A 20,072-nucleotide genomic window follows, 5' to 3' on the forward strand; every position below is an offset into this window, starting at 1 on the left:
GATGATCATAAAGTGAAGCAGCCCATATTGTCGGGCTTTCCCGATTCAACTATTTTTGAAAGAGTTATTGCCCTTTGCTTATTTTACATTTAAAATTGGTTTCTTCGCAACTGCTCTTACGTTTTTCATGCGATTTCTACCAAACTTTTACAGATTGATGACTATATAGTGACGCAGCGCATATTGTCTGGCTTTCCTGATTTTACCATTTTTGAAAGAGTTATTGCTCTTTGTTTATTAACCAGGTTTTCACAAAGTGAAACCTGGTTATTGGAATGGCGAACGTCGTTGTTCAGGCGGGCGGGTGGGGTGGGCTGGCGGGCCGCCAGGCGGCGTCAAACTCATCTATGAAACTGAATAACTTTAGTAGGGGTTGACATATCTTGACCAAACTTGGTCTATAGAAAGAGTTTATGGGTACCTTTCATGGGATTGCGTTTGGGGTCCCTAGGGTCAAGGTCAAGGTCACTGTTACTAAAAATAGCAAAAACGTTGAAACTGAATAACTTTAGTTAGGGATGACATACCTTGACTAAACTTGGTCTATAGAAAGAGTTTATGGATACCTTTCATGGGATTGCGTTTGGGGTCCCTAGGGTCAAGGTCAAGGTGACTGTTACTAAAAATAGAAAAACAGTTGAAACTGAATAACTTTAGTTAGGGTTGACATATCTTGACCAAACATGGTCAATAGGAAGAGTTTATGGAGACCTTTCATGGGATTGCGTTTGGGGTCCCTAGGTTCAAGGTCAAGGTGACTGTTACTTAAAATAGTAAAACAGTTGAAACTGAATAACTTAAGTAAGGGTTGACATATCTTGACCAAACTTGGTAAATAGAAAGAGTTTATGGGTACCTTTCATGGGATTGCGATTGGGGTCCCAAGGTTCAAGGTCAAGGTCACTGTTACTAAAAATAGAAAAACGGTTGAAACTAAATAACTTTAGTTAGGGATGACATATCTTGACTAAACTTGGTGTACAGGAAGAGTTTATAGATACCTTTCATGGGATTGTATTTGGGGTCCCCAGGGTCAAGGTCAAGGTCACTGATATTAAAAATAGAAAAACGGTTGAAACTGAATAACTTAAGATAGGGTTGACATATCTTGACCAAACTTGGTCTATAGGAAGAGTTTATGGATACCTTTGATGGGATTGCATTTTGGGTCCCTAGGGTCAAGGTCACTGTTACTTTAAATAGAAAAATGGTTCAAACTGAATATCTTTAGTTAGGGTTGACATATCTTGACCAAACTTGGTAAATAGAAAGAGTTTATGGGTACCTTTCATGGGATTGCGATTGGGGTCCCTAGGGTCAAGGTCAAGGTCACTGTTACTAAAAATAAAAAAAACGGTTGAAACTGAATAACTTAATTTAGGGTTGACATATCCTGACACAACTTCGTATAAAGGAATAGTTTATGGAAACCTTTCAATGGATTGCATTTGGGGTCCCTAGGATCAAGGTCACTGTTTTTTAAAAATAGAAAAACAGACGCAGGCTGAAATTCTCCTGTCAATCATTAAAAACCTGGTTTCGTCGCATTGCGGCGTTTCTTGTTTTACATTTAAAATTGGTTTCTTTGCAACTCCTCTTACGTTTTTCATACGATTTCTACCAAACTTTCACAGATTGATGATCATAAAGTGAAGCAGCGCATATTGTCTTGCTTGCTCGATTCGACCATTTTTGAAATAGTTATTGCCCTTTCTTAATTTTACGTATTTCTTATGTCCCTGAGAAACTACCCTTACCATTGATTGGCTTTCGTTACAAAAAATGCCCCCATGAGGCCCCATTTATGACTATATCTTCAGGAAACTTGGTCAGAATGTTAATAGTAATGATCTCTAGGCCAAGTTCGAATCTGGGTCATGTGCGGTCAAAAACTTGGTCACCAGGTCAAATAATAGGAAAAGCATGTTAACACTCGAACTTGATCAGAATGTTATTCTTGATGATCTTTATTGGATCAGGTGAGCGATACAGGGCCTTCAGGGCCCTCTTGTTTCTATTGTTATTTTAATGTTTTAAAATCATTGAATTAAGGTACCAACTTCAAACTTTATGAACTTACAGTAAATTGTGTTTTTTGGTGCTGAATAATATAAATCCAACCTAAATATTGTAAGAGTTATAGCCCTTTGTATCTTTTTAAACAAATACATATTTGTCATGTTTTCACACGCCTGTTTAAAAAACTGGACATATAATAGTTCCATCTATGAGGCAGACAGGCAACATTCAGTATGTAGTCCGATCAATTACTTTTGAACCCTTTGTCCAATCATGACCAAATTTGGTCTGAATTTGATGAACGTGTTTGATAATAAGCAAAAATGCTGTAGTTACCTGAGAGTTATTGCGCTTAGTTATAGAAATTACCAAAAATTGCTTTTGTCCTATCAATAATTTTTTAAGCTTATGTCCAATCATCACAAAATTTGGTGATAATGTGAATGGGCATAATACATCAGAGAAGCCAAATCCCTGTTATTGCCCTTTAATTATCAACAAGTCAATAGTACAAAATTTTACTTAGATGAGCGATATAGGGCTATCTTGGCCCTCTTGTTTATTGAAAATCTGATAAAATCTTATTCCATAAAAGTTTATTACACCTACACATGTTGCCCTGGATGTATGTATTATACTTGCTAAATATTGAACCTCAAAACTAATATAAAACTAGTTTATAATCATTTATGTTTTGGTCCGTCAAACTAACTTTTGCACTGTGGAAGGCCCTTAATAATGACCAGAAATGTATTCTTCAGAGGAGCCCAAAAAGCAAGATGGTATGTGAATTTAGCAGATTTTGCCAACATGGTAAAGGCGTTTATTGGGGCCAATTATCTGTATGTGGCGTACGCCTTCAAGCAGAGTGGTCTGTTGGTGAGTTCAAAATTATTCTACATGTATGTAAATGTTTTGTGGTCTGTTGGTGAGTTCAAAATTATTCTACATTATTCTACATGTATGTAAATGTTTTGTGGTCTATTGGTGAGTTCAAAAATATTCTACATGTATGTAAAGGTTTTGTGGTCTGTTGGTGTCAGAGTTTAACATTGTTACAAATGTATGTAAATGTTTTGTGGTCTGTTGGTGAGTTCAGCATCATTATACATGTATGAAAATGCTTAGCCGTCTGTGAGTTCAACAATGTTTAATTTTTATACAATGTAATGCTTGGCAACCTGTGGTGCAACTTTTGTAGGGGGTGGGTGTGGGAGTGGTGGTACCCCCTTCCACGTGTCGTAAGCAAAGCATTTACATTCATGCTAATAAACATTCAAGATATTCAATGAAACTTGGTACACATGTTGCCAGAAACAAGAAGTTTTTGTACAGCAATGTCCATAATTTTGGCTTGAATGAATGAGGAGTTATACCTCTTTTTCGACTGAAAAACAAGAGAGGAGCATTGGCATTCGCTCCATAGCGCCCTTGTATGTAACTTACATGCATATGAATTTTTTCTCTTCATGATTCAGTAATTTTCATTATTGTCAAGTACTATGCTACAACTTTCAATTCAAAACAATGAGTCTTTCATTTTCATAATGTGACACCTCTTGAATTTTGAACTTTCTAAGTGAGCAATTACCGCAACTTGTAAGTATCAATTTAGGAAAATAAAGTACACATAAAGAATAAGTATGCCTCCCTTCAAAGAAGTGGGAATATATTGTGTTGCACATGTGTCAACATCTAGCATCAATGGGTATTACTGACATGGGTGTTATTAATCATCAAGAACTGGGTTATTAGAATGGGGAAGTTGGACGGGCAGGTTGGCAAGCGTCAAACATTGGTTTCCCCTCAATAACTTTAATTAAGATTAATGGAAAGTGATCAAACTTGGTGTGTTGATAGCTTTTGTTACTGTTACTAAAAATAGAAAATGTATTTTGCCAACGAAATTTAATTACGATTGATTATTAGTGATGAAATTTGGTGTGTAGGTGGCTTATTTAAAGAGCTAACATGGGATTGCTTTTGAGGAGGTAGGTTCAAGGTCACTGCTACTTAAAATAGAAAAATAGTTTCCTCTGAATAAAATAAATCAGGATTAATAGATAGTAATGAAACTTGGTGTGTATGAAGCTAATGTGATGAGCTTGGGATTGCATTTGAATGGGTTGGGCTCATGGTCAAGGATACTTAAAATAGAAAAATGGTTTCCGCCCAATAAGATAAGGTAGCATTGATGGATAGTGATGAAATTTGGTGTATGGGTAGATTATGTGAAGAGCTAGCCTGTGATTGCTTATGAGGGTGTCAAGGTCACTGTTACTAAAAGTAGAAAAATGGTTTTGGACCAAAATTTTAGTGCAAATTTTTGTATAGTTTTATATATATGAAAAGCTCTATATAGAAAGCGTATATAAAGATACTTGGAATTACCTCGATCTTAATTGTTGGTATGTCTTGGAACTTTATAGGCAACTTGGCTATTACTGGCAGTTGACCCCTATTGATTTTGTGATCTGTAATTCAAAGGTCATGTTCACGGTGACCTTGAACACAAACAAAGATTGATATCTGGAGTATGCTTTGGCTGAAAGTCCTAAACTTTGGTAGGGAGATTCTTCATGACAAGAAGATGGTCCCTATTGATTTTGAGATGAAGTTGGTCAAAGGTCATTGTCACAACCACCTTGCTTTGGCATACTGTTTTCAAACTTGAAAGGGGAGGCTAGTCATGACCTGCAGATGACCCCTATTGATTTTGATCATTTAAAGCATGTCTGATGGATTTCAAGACTAGGCTTTGGTCTATTGTTAAAAACTTTGTAGGGAGGACAGGTTTGGTCATGACCTAAAGATGACCTCTTTGATTTCTCCATCTTTCACTAAATTGCTGTTTTTGGGTGTATTACTCTTTATGTGGCTAAATAGCATTTTATGCCCCCAGTTATAGGGGGATGGGCACAAAGTTTCTGACTGGACTTTTTTTTTTTTAAATATAGCTCTTTCATTTATTTTTTTCATTAAACAGTTCAAATTTGTTATTCAACAAATGATATCAATAGTATCAACTGCTTTTGCATAGTCATACAAAAACTTCAATCAATTAAAGGAAAAGATATTTAGATGACAATTTAATCTTGTATAAAGGGCCCGTCACTCTTAAAATTAAGTGTTTTGCAACTTTCTTGTCAACTTTCTTTTTCATAAAATGAACCAGGTTATCTCCTTTCAATTACAAACAGACAAATTGTGAGTCTAGCTTTCTATGTTTTCTTTATGAATAAAATGATATAACTTCGAGACCAACCCTGATGTATTATAAGAAATTTCTATGTATTAAATTTCAGCTGGGTATTGTTGGAATGCTGGTCATAGCAGCTCTCACGGACCACTGCTGCCATCTTATAGTTCAAACCAAAAACCATGCCATCAACCATTTGATAAAAAAACATAAAGCTGAAACTGCGAACTCCAGATCTGAAAACAGAAAAACAAAATACAACGACTGTGATGCTGACTGTGAAGAGGAAAATGACACATCAGCTTCTAGTTCACCAAATTTTGATAATGCTGCCATTCAGAATGAGGAAATTGAAGAAGAGTATCACTCTCCTGGTGGGGAGAATATTCATGAGAAAATCAGTCAGAATATGAGCTATGGTGATATTGGTTTCTATTGCTATGGCAATGTTGGTCTTGGTATTGTAAACTTTTTCATCGCCATGACTCAGTTTGGATTTTGTACATCTTACTCTATCTTTATAGGAAATACTATACATTCGCTGTTTCCATATAACAAGTGTGTAACGGATAATGTGACAAATATAACACATTGTGAAAAAGTGTACATACAAGAAAATGGTACCGATCCATCTTTTGGAAATGTTGAGTTTTATAGCATAGCTCCAGATCTCAGGATTTTAGTAATCTCACCAATACTTGTGTTCATTCTGTTTGCACTGATACGCAATGTCCGTTACCTTGGAGTCGTCAGTGTTCTGGCAAACCTCTCCATACTGTTTGGAGTTGTGTCAATTTTCGCCTACCTTATATACAATTTCAGCAGTAAGTATTTTCATATTAATTTCACATTTACTACGGTTATGAAATGAATATACCATGGCCATTCAAAAAATACATTGCACATAAAACATTTAACGGAGGTAATAATAAAGTTAATTTAAAGGTATCACAGAAATCAACAGAATATGTTCTATCACTGTAGCGTGCCTAGTGACATTCAGGTATATACGGTAATTGTGTTTGTTTATTTGAGTTTATCAAGGTCTGCCCGCGCCTACTTGCTGCATTATGGCTTGACCCCGCCGTGACGCCATCACGACTTAAATTGTGTTTTAATGCCATAATTGACATGAGATAGAATTGACAGCAATTCGCAGTCAAATCCAAACATTGGAAGTCTTAAAAAATCAGAGTGAGATACAAGAGATCTGGGTGCGATACCATAGCTCTTTGCGAAGAGACCTCTTGGTTCTTTAACGTGCTCGGTGTAAAGCACCGATACAGGGGATACAACTTTCTGGGTTGAACCAGGACTGAGTACACCACTTTTCCGAGCACTACCCTTTAAATGCCGAGCGCCAGGCAAGGGAGCTACTTGTACTTTTTAACGCCTTTCGGTATGATGCGGCCCGGGATTGAACCCATGACCGCCCGCTCCGTAGGCGGACGCCTTAACCACAAGGCCACAGAAAAGGAACGGTAATTGTGCTTAATATTGTTATATTTTAAAGATTAGGTAAAGCAAACAGGCACAACGCAATGATCATAAAAGGCATTGTTTTGATTTGTCAAAAAGTACCATTATTCAGCTTCAAAATTGATAACAGTTTTTTTTCTCTCCTTTTTTTAAATAAGATTTTGACTAGTTCTAATAGATGTCTTACCAATATAACCCTTGTTAAGTTTATACATCAATCACGCATTTCCTTTTTGTAAAAGTTAGTATGTTTTCATATTTAGCTCAGCATGCTGAGATACCCATTATTTGTTAAACTTGGTTATTTCATGTTTTTCAAGTTGCACTTGGGGATTGTCGTTTTGTTGATGAACTTTTAGAGCACTTTTAAACAGAAAACTTTACAGAAATGAGAATTTTACGAAAAAATGTAAAAATTGCTGTGCCGTTCACATTTTGACGTCATCAATTTCTATTAAACACTTCAGTAATTAAAAGCTTGATTATTTAATAATGTATTAGAGCATTCAGTGACAACTTTGAATAGCATTCTACAAGGTATGTATGTATATATATGTTTAACCGCTCAAACATTTACTTACAACCCCATTTAATACCGTGTGCTCTGTCATAACCTTTTGATGTTATAACAATTATCAAAATACCAAAATGTCAATATCTTTTTGTTTATTTTTCAGGCAGTATCTTTAAAAGAATGCTTTAATTTATATAATCACCAAATAAAATACAACGTCAAAAATGAATTTAACTTATTAGAAAGTCTACTTATTTTGAATGGCCCTCGTACCATTCATTAAATTCTTCAAATGTTTTTTTTTGTACAACATTTTGTATGTTATGTGGTTTTGTCTTTTGTATTGGTAAACTTTAAATATTGTTTGTTTTTAGCTCCACTGGCCGAAGGCCATGGAGCTTATGTCGTCACAGATTGTCCGTCGTGAGTGCGTGCGTGCGTGCGTGCGTAAACTTTTACTTTAAACGACATCTCCTCTGAAACTGATTAGTGGATTTTGACAAAACTTCACAGGAATGTTCCTTTGGTGGTCCTTTACCAAAATTGCTCAAATGGTTCCGGTCCATTGCACAATATGGCCGCCAGAGCTAAAAATAGCAAAATCTTTAAACGACATCTCCTCTGAAACGGTTCGGCAGATTTTGATGAAACTTGACAGAAATGTTACTTGGGTAGTCCTTAACCAAAATAGCCCAAACAGTTCTGGTCTGCTGCACAACATGGGCACCAGAGCTAAGAATAGAAAAAAACGTTAAACTACATCTTCTCAGAAACCGATTATCAGATTTTGATGAAACTTTACATAAATGTTCATCGGGATGCCCTTTAACCAAAATTGCCCAAATGGTTCCGTTCCGCTGCACAACATGGCAGCCAGAGCTAAAAATAGGAAAAACCTTTACACCACTTCTCCTCAGAAACCGATGATCAGATTTTGATGAAACTTGACAGAAATGTTCCTTGGGTGGTCATTAATCAAAATTTGTTAAATGGTTCCAGTCCACTGCACACCATGGCTGCCAGAGCTAAAAAATAAAAAAAACTTTATACGACTTGTCGTCGAAACCGATGACCTCTTTTCGATAAAACTTGACAGAAATGTTTGTTTGGTGCTCCTTTACTCAAATTACCCAAATCATTTCGGTCCACTGCACAACATGGCAGCCAGAGCTATTAAAGTAAAAAAATTTTTTAAATAACTTCTCCTCAAAAATTGATGATTGTATTTCTATGAAACTTGTCGAAAATGTTCGTTAGGTGGTCTTTGCTTGAACCTTTGGCCAGTGGAGCACAGGCACTGATGTGCCTCTTGTTTATCAGTATGTTTTGAATGGTCCTCGTACCATTCATTAAATTCTTTTAAATGTTTTTTTTTGTACAATATTGTATACGTTATGTGTATTTGTTTCTTGATTTGTCTTGGTAAACATTAAATTTAGTTTGTTTTTTAACAGTAATTGCCCATTAATGCCATTCTTCATTTTCAGAACATGGAAAGAAGGAAACAGAGCTGTACAATTTGCAACATTTTTCCCTGTTCTTTGGTATGGTGGCCGGTGCATTTGAAGGGATTGGGCTGGTAAGGCTAACTTCTAAAAGGATTGTATACAAACTTTGTTAGGTTGATGTTGTGTTAATAAGTTTTAAAAGAAAATTTAAAATGATTTAGCAATTCAATATGGAATTAGCAAGTTGTCTTTAGGAAGAAAAGAGCATAGTATCTACATATCTAGGAATTGTGAATGAATGCCTCAAAGGTGTTGTTGTCTGTTGTGGCTGCATTGTGCAAAACCTTTAACCTTCTACCATACATGTTGTTCAGAGACTATTCAGAGAAAAGTTGCACATGAAATAATGAAAATAAAAACTGGCGCAGTAAGTCTGTGGTGAAACCGAGAGAGTAATTCCCCTTGTGTGACCTTGACTTTGGCAAAGATCTACTTGCAGCTCTCTTATTCATAGTTTACAGTTTGATCCAACAATGAAATTCAACATAAGATAAAAAATTTGTGTGTGAATTAAAGTAAAATTTAATTAGTATTTTTTGAAGTGTAAACATATGATCCAACTAATATGATTGCAAATTAATAAAATTATTATAAGGCCACACCAAATTGATAACTTGTTCATCGGATTTTTTCCAAAAAACAATGGGGCGAGCGAGCGAAATAATAATAAAAATATTTGTTTTGCATTTAGCAAAAAAGAGGAGCGAGCGAAGAGCGAACAAATATATATAGTGATTTAACTCACATTTGCTCACATTTTATTCACTTATTAACTAAACAATGATATTGTAAACAGTACAAGGATAACATCCAGTGAAAGAATGATAACACTAAAAGATAATTCTATACAAATATCAGTTTTGAGATCAAACAATTGCTATTTGAGATGAAGCAAATGTGTTTCTTTAAATTATTTAATAAATGAGAGAACTCAAAACCACAGTTTTCCAGTTTTTTTAAACCTTTTTTATTTTATTTTTTATTATTTTTCCAAAATACCCTATGCATGGCTAAGCCTGGACACAAGCACCAATGGTCACAGCCACCTGCCTGCCCGCCCAATGGCATATCCAAATCTATTAACTAGGTTTTCCACTTTTCCTTAGGAAAACTTGGTTAAAAGTAATTCTCTATTAAAATACATTGTCATATCTCATGCCATGGAAATGACTAGACAAGGTGACTTGAAAGATATCTCACAAAATAAATATAGGCATTTGCAATCAAATATAAACTACAGCTATCACTCTTGCAATGACTACACGATTGGCCTTTTTGACTAATATTTACAAAATATACACAATCCGTCTTGTTTGATGTTTTTTGTGAATGGTAAAACTCATGGGATTACATGAAGCACATAGGAATGTCAGTCAGGTTAATTAATTTTTAACGTTACCTACTGTCCACGAACATTGACTCATCGGCGACCAAGGCCTCCACCACGAGCACGCCCTCATTGCGTCATGGGGACAGGAATTTCATGATTCGCTGCATCGGAGGAATCTGAAATTTTAATAAGGAATATTATACATATATGTTCATTGTAGTATAATGTAGTATGCATTACTGAAACAGTTTGATGATAACACAAGAAAAGTGGTGCTTGTTTCTTGGCCAAACTTTATTTTTCTATTACTGTACATGCATTTCATATGAATTAAATAAACACTATACTCTGATCTGTAGCAAAATAAAAACAAACATGCATAAATCATTAAATATACATTTTTGAATGCAACAAATAATACAAAAAATACATCATATTTGCAACTAAGAAGTTAGAATACACACCTGAAGTTTTTACCTGGACAGGTGTAGTAGGTATAGATGACCGATTGGAAACTGTCTTTTCAAGGTAACGGTCATCTGAATTCCCGTCAAACATGTCTGAACCAAATTCAAACACTGTCATTCAGGTTGGTTATAAAAGACTGGCCGGACCGGACCAAATCCGTCCGCGTCCGCCCGGTTAGCTCAGTCAGTAGAGCGTTTGACTGTTAATCGGACAACCCGAGTTCGATTCCCGGGCGGGCCAGGTCACTTCTGTTGTGATTGGTTATGAAATCCTTTCTACGACCATTCACACTGTACCACTGCCCCTGGCATGTACAGAAGTTGTCAGTTCCTTGCAGAAGTGAAGGCACCTAGTACTGGTTCACCGCCCAGGATAGGTGTGCGGTGGTTGAACTGTCACTCTGGGACCCTTCAATGTGCTCACGCCGGGACCCGGAGTATAAACTACTAACACCACCACCACCACCAAATCCGGACCAACTGAATTCTCCAAACTGTTACGGAAATTGTTCGGAAGTTTACCTAATTTCAGGACCAAATTAAAATACGCATTGCTATGTTTCATAGATATTTTAGTTATTAATTAATATATTTTATTATGTCAGGTTACAATAATAATAACTATCAAATAATAATAATAATAATAAGATTATTAATAATTATAATAAAGACAAAAATTAACAGCTTATTACATAGTATTTTTATATGCGTACATAAGTTAATTTAATTTTAGAAAATGATTCAGTGTGAACAATATACTCACAAACATACATACAAATGCACATACAGCCATACATACAGACATACAGACGCCCAAACAGACAGACGTACATACATACATACATACAGATATTCATACAGATGCACAGACAGCCGCACAGACAGACATACATACAGACAGACATATATACAGACAGACATTCATACGGACGGACAGACAGACATACATACAGACAGACATATATACAGACAGACATTCATACGGACGGACAGACAGACATACATACATACAGATGCACATACAGATGAACGTACAGACGCACAAACAGGCGCACAGATAGACATAATAAAATATAATTTTAATAAATAAAATATCTATAAAACATAGCAATGCGTATTTTAATTTTGTCCTGTCTGGTCAGTCTTTTATACCAACACAAAATCAGGAAAATTACGAACGAATTCCGTAACAGTTTGTAGATTTCTGTTGGTCTGGATTTGGTCCGGTCCAGCCAGTCTTTTATACCCAACCGTCATTCACGATGAAATTCAGCGCTTCTTGCCCATTATATTTACGTCTACTTAAAGCGGAAGCCAAATTAATACAAACACATTTGTCCAAAATTTAATCAAACTTTAAATGGTGGTAGAATTGTCATTTGTTCACGTAATTTTCAAGAATCAGGAAGTGAAATAAATGTTTTCATGTTGCCAATTTTAGTCTCGATCATCTAGACGCTTGTATACGCGTCTATATCGTTCATTGACTCTAAGTAGAGCGGCTGCATGATTGAGTCTAGCTGGTGCTTTGATAGTTACGATCGAAAAACATGGTGATAAGGGAAAAGGCTACATTCTACAAAACAAATTAGGGCTCGTAAAAAAAATATAATATTTTTTTAGATGGTGCGGGGGCAAGTGATAAAAAAATAAAAATACTTTTTTGCTTTTCTGAAGAAATAGGTGCGGGAAATCCGATGAACAAGTTATTAGTTTGGTGTGGCCTAACCATAAAATGTGCCTATACTTATTTGCCAAAAAAGTACAACTATACAAAATATATACATTTTTTTTTCCTTTTCATATAAGGTGATTCCTATAGAATCCAGCATGGTTGGAAACAGACATCTATTCACCTGGTTCCTTCATGGAGCAGTCGGTGTCCTGACCATCATTCTTGGTGTCTTTGGAATCCTGGGATACTTAACATTTGGACAAGACGTTCAGCAAATGCTGAATAAAAATCTTCCACCGGGCGAGTTCCTTGGAATATTTGTCAACGTCGGAATATGTGTTGGAATCATGCTGACCTACCCTCTTCAGATTTTTCCTGTGATAGAAATAATTGAGAGATACCTTTTCCTAGAAGGTACCTTTATATATTTGTGTACTCTTCAGGCTGGCCCGTTTTACTTTGGAGATAAATATTTTAGTTGATCTTAGTCATATATTGAAATTATTTTTGTGTAACAGTTTTGATAGTGTTTTTTTTTTGTATTTGTGTGAATTGAACTTTAGCCAGTAATCAAAATTTACACAAAGTTGAGGAAATAAAAAAACTACTTGTTGCAATTTGTGATGATAATACGTAAGACATTGATATCCAGCCAATAACTTAAACTAGCATTGATGGATAGTATTGAAAGTTGGTTTGTAGGTAGCTTACGTGAAGAGCTAGTTTGGGATTGCTTTTGAGGGGGATGGGATCAAGGTCAAGGTCACTAAAAATAGAAATTTTGGTTAGAATTGATGGATACTAAACACATAAGATACTACAGTAATTTTCAGTGTTATTTTGGATAAAAATAAAGATTAATGTTGCTACTTTTCCTATCTCATAAAGAAATTAATTGGCTAAAATTTCTTATTGAAAACCTGGTTTCGTCACATTACAGTGCTTCTAGTTCATTTAGTAAAATCAGAAGTCAGAAATTTTGCTCAGTGAAATAAGCTACGGTACTAAAGCTTGTTACGCTTAAGAAGTTTTGAGAAATTGGGGCCCGGTGTTTGATATGTAACTTCCAAAATGAGGCTAAATATTACAAATATCCAAGAACTACTATTGTAATACATTTAAAACATTTCAGGTCGAATTTTTGGCCCACCAAAAAAGAATCAAAGTGACAAGGATGAAACAAAAGCCCTTATAGCATCAGACAGAGAACCCCTAGAGGAAGATAACAAACATGAACTGACAGAGCATATGCCCAGCCACATACCAGACAGTGTAGGCAATTACATTTGGTGCTTTAGTTTGTGCAAAACGAAACTGTTTTAAGCTTTCCGTGTTTCTAAGAAAAAGTTAAGGTTCAATAGCTTGGTGTTGTTCTCGTGTTATGACTTTAATCTCGGGTATAACATAAACAAAATTTAAAATATTCACATGAGACATTGTTCATAATATATGTGGCATTACACATATTGTAGCTAGGGAAATTAGTTTTGGTATGATATAGTCTATTTACATCCTTAACCAGCTGTAAATAATGGACCAGCATATACATTCTTGTAAATTTAGTGGGGTTTTTATCTCTAAAAATGTGTGTGTTGTTGTTTATTTACACACAATAAATTGGACGTCAAAGAATTCCTAAAAAACATTGCAATTTTATAGAGTTTTGATAATTTGGTAGTGATTATTTTTTAGTATTAATATATATAACATTAGGCAAGTTATTGCACTTATCTTTTATAAAGGCTTGAAGAATTTTCCAGTACTGGTCACATGACTGGAAACACCTCTCTGTTATGCAATATGTAATATTCCTACATGTACATAGAAAAACACACTTTTGGATAAAATGCTTGTCTTGTTTTGTGCAGGTTGCTACATGGAAGCGTAACATGGTCCGTGTGATTATAGTGATGGCCTCCTGTGGGCTGGCAATACTTCTCAAGGACTACTTTGCCTATGTTGGAGGCTTCAATGGTTCGTACAAATATTTAGTGTTGTTTGTATTAATGATCTAGCTTGACTGTGTGAAGACAGCTATAAGCTTATATGAATCACTCTGGGGTCGTTTTCTTGGCTAGAAACCAGTACTAGTTACAAGGAGGCTAAGAGGGCTCAAGCCCACCAAATCAACCATGATGGGCTTTTATTATTTAATGGAGGTCCAAGTCATGACTCCTTCTGTGATAGATGCTATTATTCAAAGTGTGATGACTCTAGTTTGTTTTCATTAATTTAACTATACATCATAGATGACATTGTAATGCTTTTACCCCAGGTGCAGTGGGCAGTACAGCCCTAGCCTTCATACTACCATGCCTGTTTCACCTCAAGGTCTGTTGGCACGACCTTCACCCTGTTTTCAAGGCCAAGGATATTCTCATCATCATTTTTGGTGTGTGTGCTGGATGTGTTAGTGTGGTGGCTGTCATACAGAGGATTGCATCAGGGGAGACAGAGGAATAGGAGATACTCAACAGCTGTTTTTGTGACAATTTTTATAACTCAAGCTTAAATATTGTAAGAGTATTTGCCCTTTGTAACATTTTAAACAAATACATATGTTTTAACAAGACCGTTTAAACAATGGGATGTATTATAGGTTCACCTGCGGTGATGGAAGGTGTCCAGTATGTTGTCCGATCAATAATTTAGAACCTTTTGTCCAATCAGGTGAGCAATATTATAAGTATCTATCATGTGTTTCATGTACAGATAGAAAAATCCGACCCGAGAGCACGTGCGTAAGCCGGTAACGAGGCTTGCCTCGTTACCGGCCACACAGCTTGCCCGAGGGTCGGATTTTTCTATCCGGACCGGAAAAACATGATTGATATTTTTTCTTGCATATATCTGAAATGATCAATTTGTGGAAAGAATGACGTAGAAAATGAACTTTTGGACATTTCCCCAAAAAGCATGAGCGGCGTTGTTTACTGACGTCATAAAGCGCAGTATTTTCAAATAACTAAAAATCGCGTTTTTTACGATTATTTATTTTCAATTTTAAATAAAAGTCTTGCATACATATATATTAGATTGAGCTTCATTGAAATGGCATATTTATACCTTTCATAAACCATACAATAAAAGAAAAAGAAGTGGCGCGTTGTTGCGCGTGATTTATCTTACATGGGGGGTGTAAGATAGATTTTTCCAGCACTGGTCACATGACCAGAAACACACGTCCGATATGCAATAAAGGGCCATCTTGGCCCTCTTGTTTACAGAGATATGTACCCTTTTCTTACTTAAAATTTGCAAACAAAAAAATGGTGTCCCATGGCCTTGTTGATAATTTAAATAAATTTTGGTACAAATAATAAAAAATGTTTAAACTTTGTTTAATAATTACCAATTTTTGGCGGAGTTTCTGGCCTCTTTAAGAATTTGATATTGACAACAAAACATTTCCCACGATTTCTTAAATTTAATTATGACAGGTAATATGGATTTAAATATATTTTGGGACATGTGTTTAACACTATAAAACAGTTCAACTTTGGTTACAATCACAATTTTTTTATTGTGAAATACAAGATGAATGTCAATGTATTTACTTTATTATATATAGATTTTTTTTTTTTAAATATTTGATCTTATTTTATAGTTTGGCTTAAAATTGCCTCAAAATAAGACTCAAGATCCTGACTTAAACGTCCCTAGACTCACTTTACTTGTACCCCCTTATTGAACACCACAAACAGTAATGTTTCATTGGTGCACACCAGTGGCGTAGCTGCCGTTATGCACAATACGCCCGTGCGTACAATTCGTCGCACAACTCAGAAAATATTTGGGGCCAAAAATGCAATAAAAACTGAAGGGTAAGAGAGGTGAAGCGTTAGCGGGCTGCCTATTTTGAATATGTGAGACAATAAAATATAAAAAAAATCCTATTATTCAGTAAAAGCCTCGTTTACGGTTTTGTTGAAGGAATGCCTTTTTTATTTCTTTAGTTTCCCTTATTGTTCAGTCACGAATGAATAGTCGATAAATACTGAATATATCCGAACAATGTTTACAAAGAATGGCAAACGCCAACTTTGAACCTCCTCATCTTGACAAGTTCAAAGATAATCTTCAAGCAGTTGACAATGCTGATAAACTAAACATCTTAGCAGCAAAATAGAACATTTCTATGAGGTTTTTTTTATTTGTTGTCACTTGTCTGGTCTCGGACTGTTTAACGTTTACCGTGAATGGGAAATCGAATCGCAATGGGTAATAGAGATCTTCGCCCAGAAGAAGCATCGACTTATTTCATTACTCTTTCGGGTGTAATTTTTTGGAGTAATCGTTGGCAATTTCCTTCAGTGCATACTTAAAACGACCTTTTGCTATGAAATAGAAGTTTGTTTCGTGTTGAAATTGTTAAATGAACTTAGGAAAACCTTTTAACAAACGTTCATATGCATTTTCATTATTTAAGACAATGTCTATTTTTGAATTTCCTACGAAGCTGTTTTAGACATAGCATTTTTGAATTGAATATTCGTTGATTAAATGCTGATGATCCTGTACTAAGAAATTAATTTTGCTTAACAGTATCATTCTGACCTATGACTAAACCGAAAACTCCAGGGGGGCGGAGCCGCCCTCACCCCCCATTCCGCTCATTTCAACCGCAATTTATGCGTATACTTCGAAACGGCCTAGCAACGCCCCTGGTGCACACACATACACAACATCTCATCTGATTGTTTTTGTTACGTTTTAAAGCAACAGTTAACATATTAACTTTCAATAACTGAAACTCCAAATTGTAGTGATTTATCAACCTGGCCCCTATTTCTCAAAACTTCTTATGTCCCTTATAACAGGATTAAGCTACACTCACTATTTGCGTTGTTCTATAATGTGCGTTATATTTATTTAGAAGAAATCATTTTTCATTTATCAAAATTCATTATTAGTATTTATTTTGGCTAATTGAAATAAGCGACTTAAGCCTGTTAAGCTGAAGAAGTTTCGAGAAATTGGACTCAGGAAGATTCAAACACCATATGCTAAATATATCTCAATGAAGGTATTTTTGTTACATTTTAGTGCAGAATTTTGTTTTAAAGATGATTTTGTTGTGTAATGATTTTCAAACAGGTCTCCAAATTTTAGGCACTGTACATAACATGGCTTCTCAGTAGTTTGTTTATATTCATGGATTTAATCTTCTAACAGAGAAATTCCTACTTGCTATTACTGAAGAATGCCTAGTGTTATTCTGAGGAATAGGTTGTAAATGTTGCAATATGTTATCAGAGTTTTAGTTAATTATGATGTATGAGTTATGTACTCCTAATAAGAACATACACATGAAACTGTATTACCCGGTATCATGATATTGGCAAGCATCATGACACCTTTCATGATCAATGCATATTCATTATAAATTCATTTATAAATGGCACACTTTTATGCCCTCATAAAGATGGAGGGGGATTTAGATTTGCCCATGTCTGCGCATCCACCGTGCACCATCTGTCCATAAGTATTATGAGAAATTGTGATACTCAAAACTCCAATAAGACAAATAGACTTAAGTGGAATGTTATTTAGTGAAGTTTTGCACCTGTTTCCTGCTGCACTTAGCAAAACGACAGGTATGGCTCTTGAATTACCCAAACTTAGCATATCTCATTATCTGGACTTTTGTCCCTTAAAACTCCAAACCGTCATTACCAAGAGTCATGAAAGCTTACAGGACTGATGTTGAGTGACAAATTTGTGCACTTGGGGTTTCATTTCCAGCTACAAAACCAGAGTTATGGCATTTCTGGACTTGTTTAACTTGTTACGCTCTTAACTTCAAAATGATTAGTTATACTTGGATCAGATCTTTCAGGAAGGTATTTGATGTAATTAAATTTTGGAAATCATTATTTTGATGCATATTTATGGAGAATGGACAAATTGCTTTTGTGTCAAACACTGAATATGGGGGAATCTGTGTCCTATGGTCAAATTTAAGGTTATATTTTGTGGTGAATCATGTCTTTTCTTAATCCATAATGTTAATAAAATATGAGTTGAATGTGCAGCCCTTTTGATAAAATATTTTGTATTATGAAATGATATTATTCTGATTGCATAATACATTGTCCTTTATTTTTTGTATTTTAGAAAATTTGATTAAATGTTTCATTAAGTAAAAACATCATGATTTTGAAAGGCAGCATATTAAACAGACTGTCTATCCATCTCGAAGGTATCCAATTAATAACTTGGGGACAATTAGGCCTGTCGACTTCAACCTAGGTAAGCAGGTTGGTCATGACTAGGAGATGAACCTGAATGATTTTGAGGTCGGTGCCAAATGTCAAGGTTGTTGAGACATTGAGCTGAAATCGGTTTTTGGTCAATACTGGTAACTGGAAAACATGGTGGTTCCCAGGGACCTCATCTTGGTAGGTTATTAAGACTTATTTTCTCAACACACAATGTATGAATTTTTATATACAATTTTTCAAGGGAAAAGTTGATTTTTCCATGCAATTTTTCCGATTTGTTGATGCCAATCCGCTTATAAAGCAGTCTTGATGATCAAACGCGATCTTGGTTGATTTGAGACTCCTGGACATTGCAGGAAATAAAATAGTAAATTTACTTGCAATGAAATTGCTAGAGAAACCAGAGAAAATGAAGTTTGGGATGACAGGAGGAAAGACAAGTATGATATAGTACAGGGAACAAAAAGTTAAAAATGGTAGTGGAAAAATGATATTTCAGATGTCAAGAAGAGCTTTATTGAAGCATGTCCAAAAGAACAGGATCATATCCCACTCAAAAGAAGGATCAAAAGGATCATGTGAGTGCTAGCAAATCAATTACCAGTTTGGCGCTGGAAGCCAATTTTGAACAAAAAATCACTAAAAAACTTTGTTTAACACAATGTGAAACACAGTCCAATTTTGAAAGGAATGGTATTTGAAACATTGGTAAATGATGTGAATCTTATAGTACATTCCTGATATGAAACATTGAAACATTGCTTCATAAGGCTACTGTATGTATATTTTAGTCACAGTATTTTCCTTCGTATATATATATATTAATATGGTTGTATTTCCTGTGCTTGTTGTAATGTATTAACAATTTTAAGGTAGCCCACCTTCATTCACCATTGCAATTATACTGCTGCCAATATCTTTTCATATTTTCCTTGCTTGTAGTATTTATAAAAATAACTTGACTGGTAAGAGTAACTGTCTGTTGCCTTTTGACAAAATAGCTGCCAATTGCTTTATCACTCAATTGCACATTTTTTCATTGCTGGCATCTAATTAAGAAGCCCTTGACAGTGTAACATTGTGCAATTAAAGTGCATGTATTGTTATTTTTAATGCCTTCAGTTCAGTTCTTGAAAATGATTTTAGAATTGTATCAATTGAGAATTTGTCTTGGTCACTTAAAACATATTCTTTTGGAACAAATGATACAAATAAAATTATGACACATTCATTATTGTAGTTTGTTGTTGTTGTTGTTGTTGTTTTTTTGTTTGTTTTTTTAATTTTTATTAGAGTTAAATCAGTTGTTACTAACAGGAGGGTGATGATGGCCCTAAATGCTTAACTGAGTAAAAGTTTTGAACCTTTGGTGTGTTTTTTTATGAAAATGAATGAGTTTATTAGTTTATAGCAATGCAACTAGGGATTAAACTATGATCGAGTATTGTCAAAAGTTGTAGTTGTTACGGTCATCCAAGCACAACATTGATATTTGTTTTTCAAACTGTACACATGTTCCAAATTTAATTGCTGTAGCTTTAAAAATAAGGTAAAAAGGTCACAGTATAGCTCATCTGAGGAGAACATTGATATTTGTTAGCAAAACTGCAAACATTGTCCGATTTCCATTGTTGTAGCTTCAAAAATAAGTAAGAAG

At 35.1% G+C, this 20,072-nt stretch overlaps 1 protein-coding gene across 1 annotated transcript in view; it reads left to right on the plus strand.

The window, feature by feature from the left end:
• LOC128209358 (uncharacterized) overlaps positions 1–19,646 on the plus strand; it is a 30,416-nt gene extending 10,770 nt beyond the window's left edge. Inside the window, exons 2-8 of the mRNA XM_052913377.1 lie at positions 2,781–2,898; positions 5,325–6,042; positions 8,699–8,790; positions 12,326–12,605; positions 13,324–13,463; positions 14,060–14,165; positions 14,467–19,646. Of these exons, the coding sequence (XP_052769337.1) occupies positions 2,781–2,898; positions 5,325–6,042; positions 8,699–8,790; positions 12,326–12,605; positions 13,324–13,463; positions 14,060–14,165; positions 14,467–14,654 (1,642 nt within the window). The 3' untranslated portion in view covers positions 14,655–19,646. The remainder of the gene's footprint in view (positions 1–2,780; positions 2,899–5,324; positions 6,043–8,698; positions 8,791–12,325; positions 12,606–13,323; positions 13,464–14,059; positions 14,166–14,466) is intronic.
• The last annotated feature ends 426 nt before the right edge of the window (positions 19,647–20,072 follow it).

This window comes from Mya arenaria, chromosome 2 (assembly GCF_026914265.1).
Source record: "Mya arenaria isolate MELC-2E11 chromosome 2, ASM2691426v1".
NCBI classification, from domain to species: Eukaryota; Metazoa; Mollusca; class Bivalvia; order Myida; family Myidae; genus Mya; species Mya arenaria.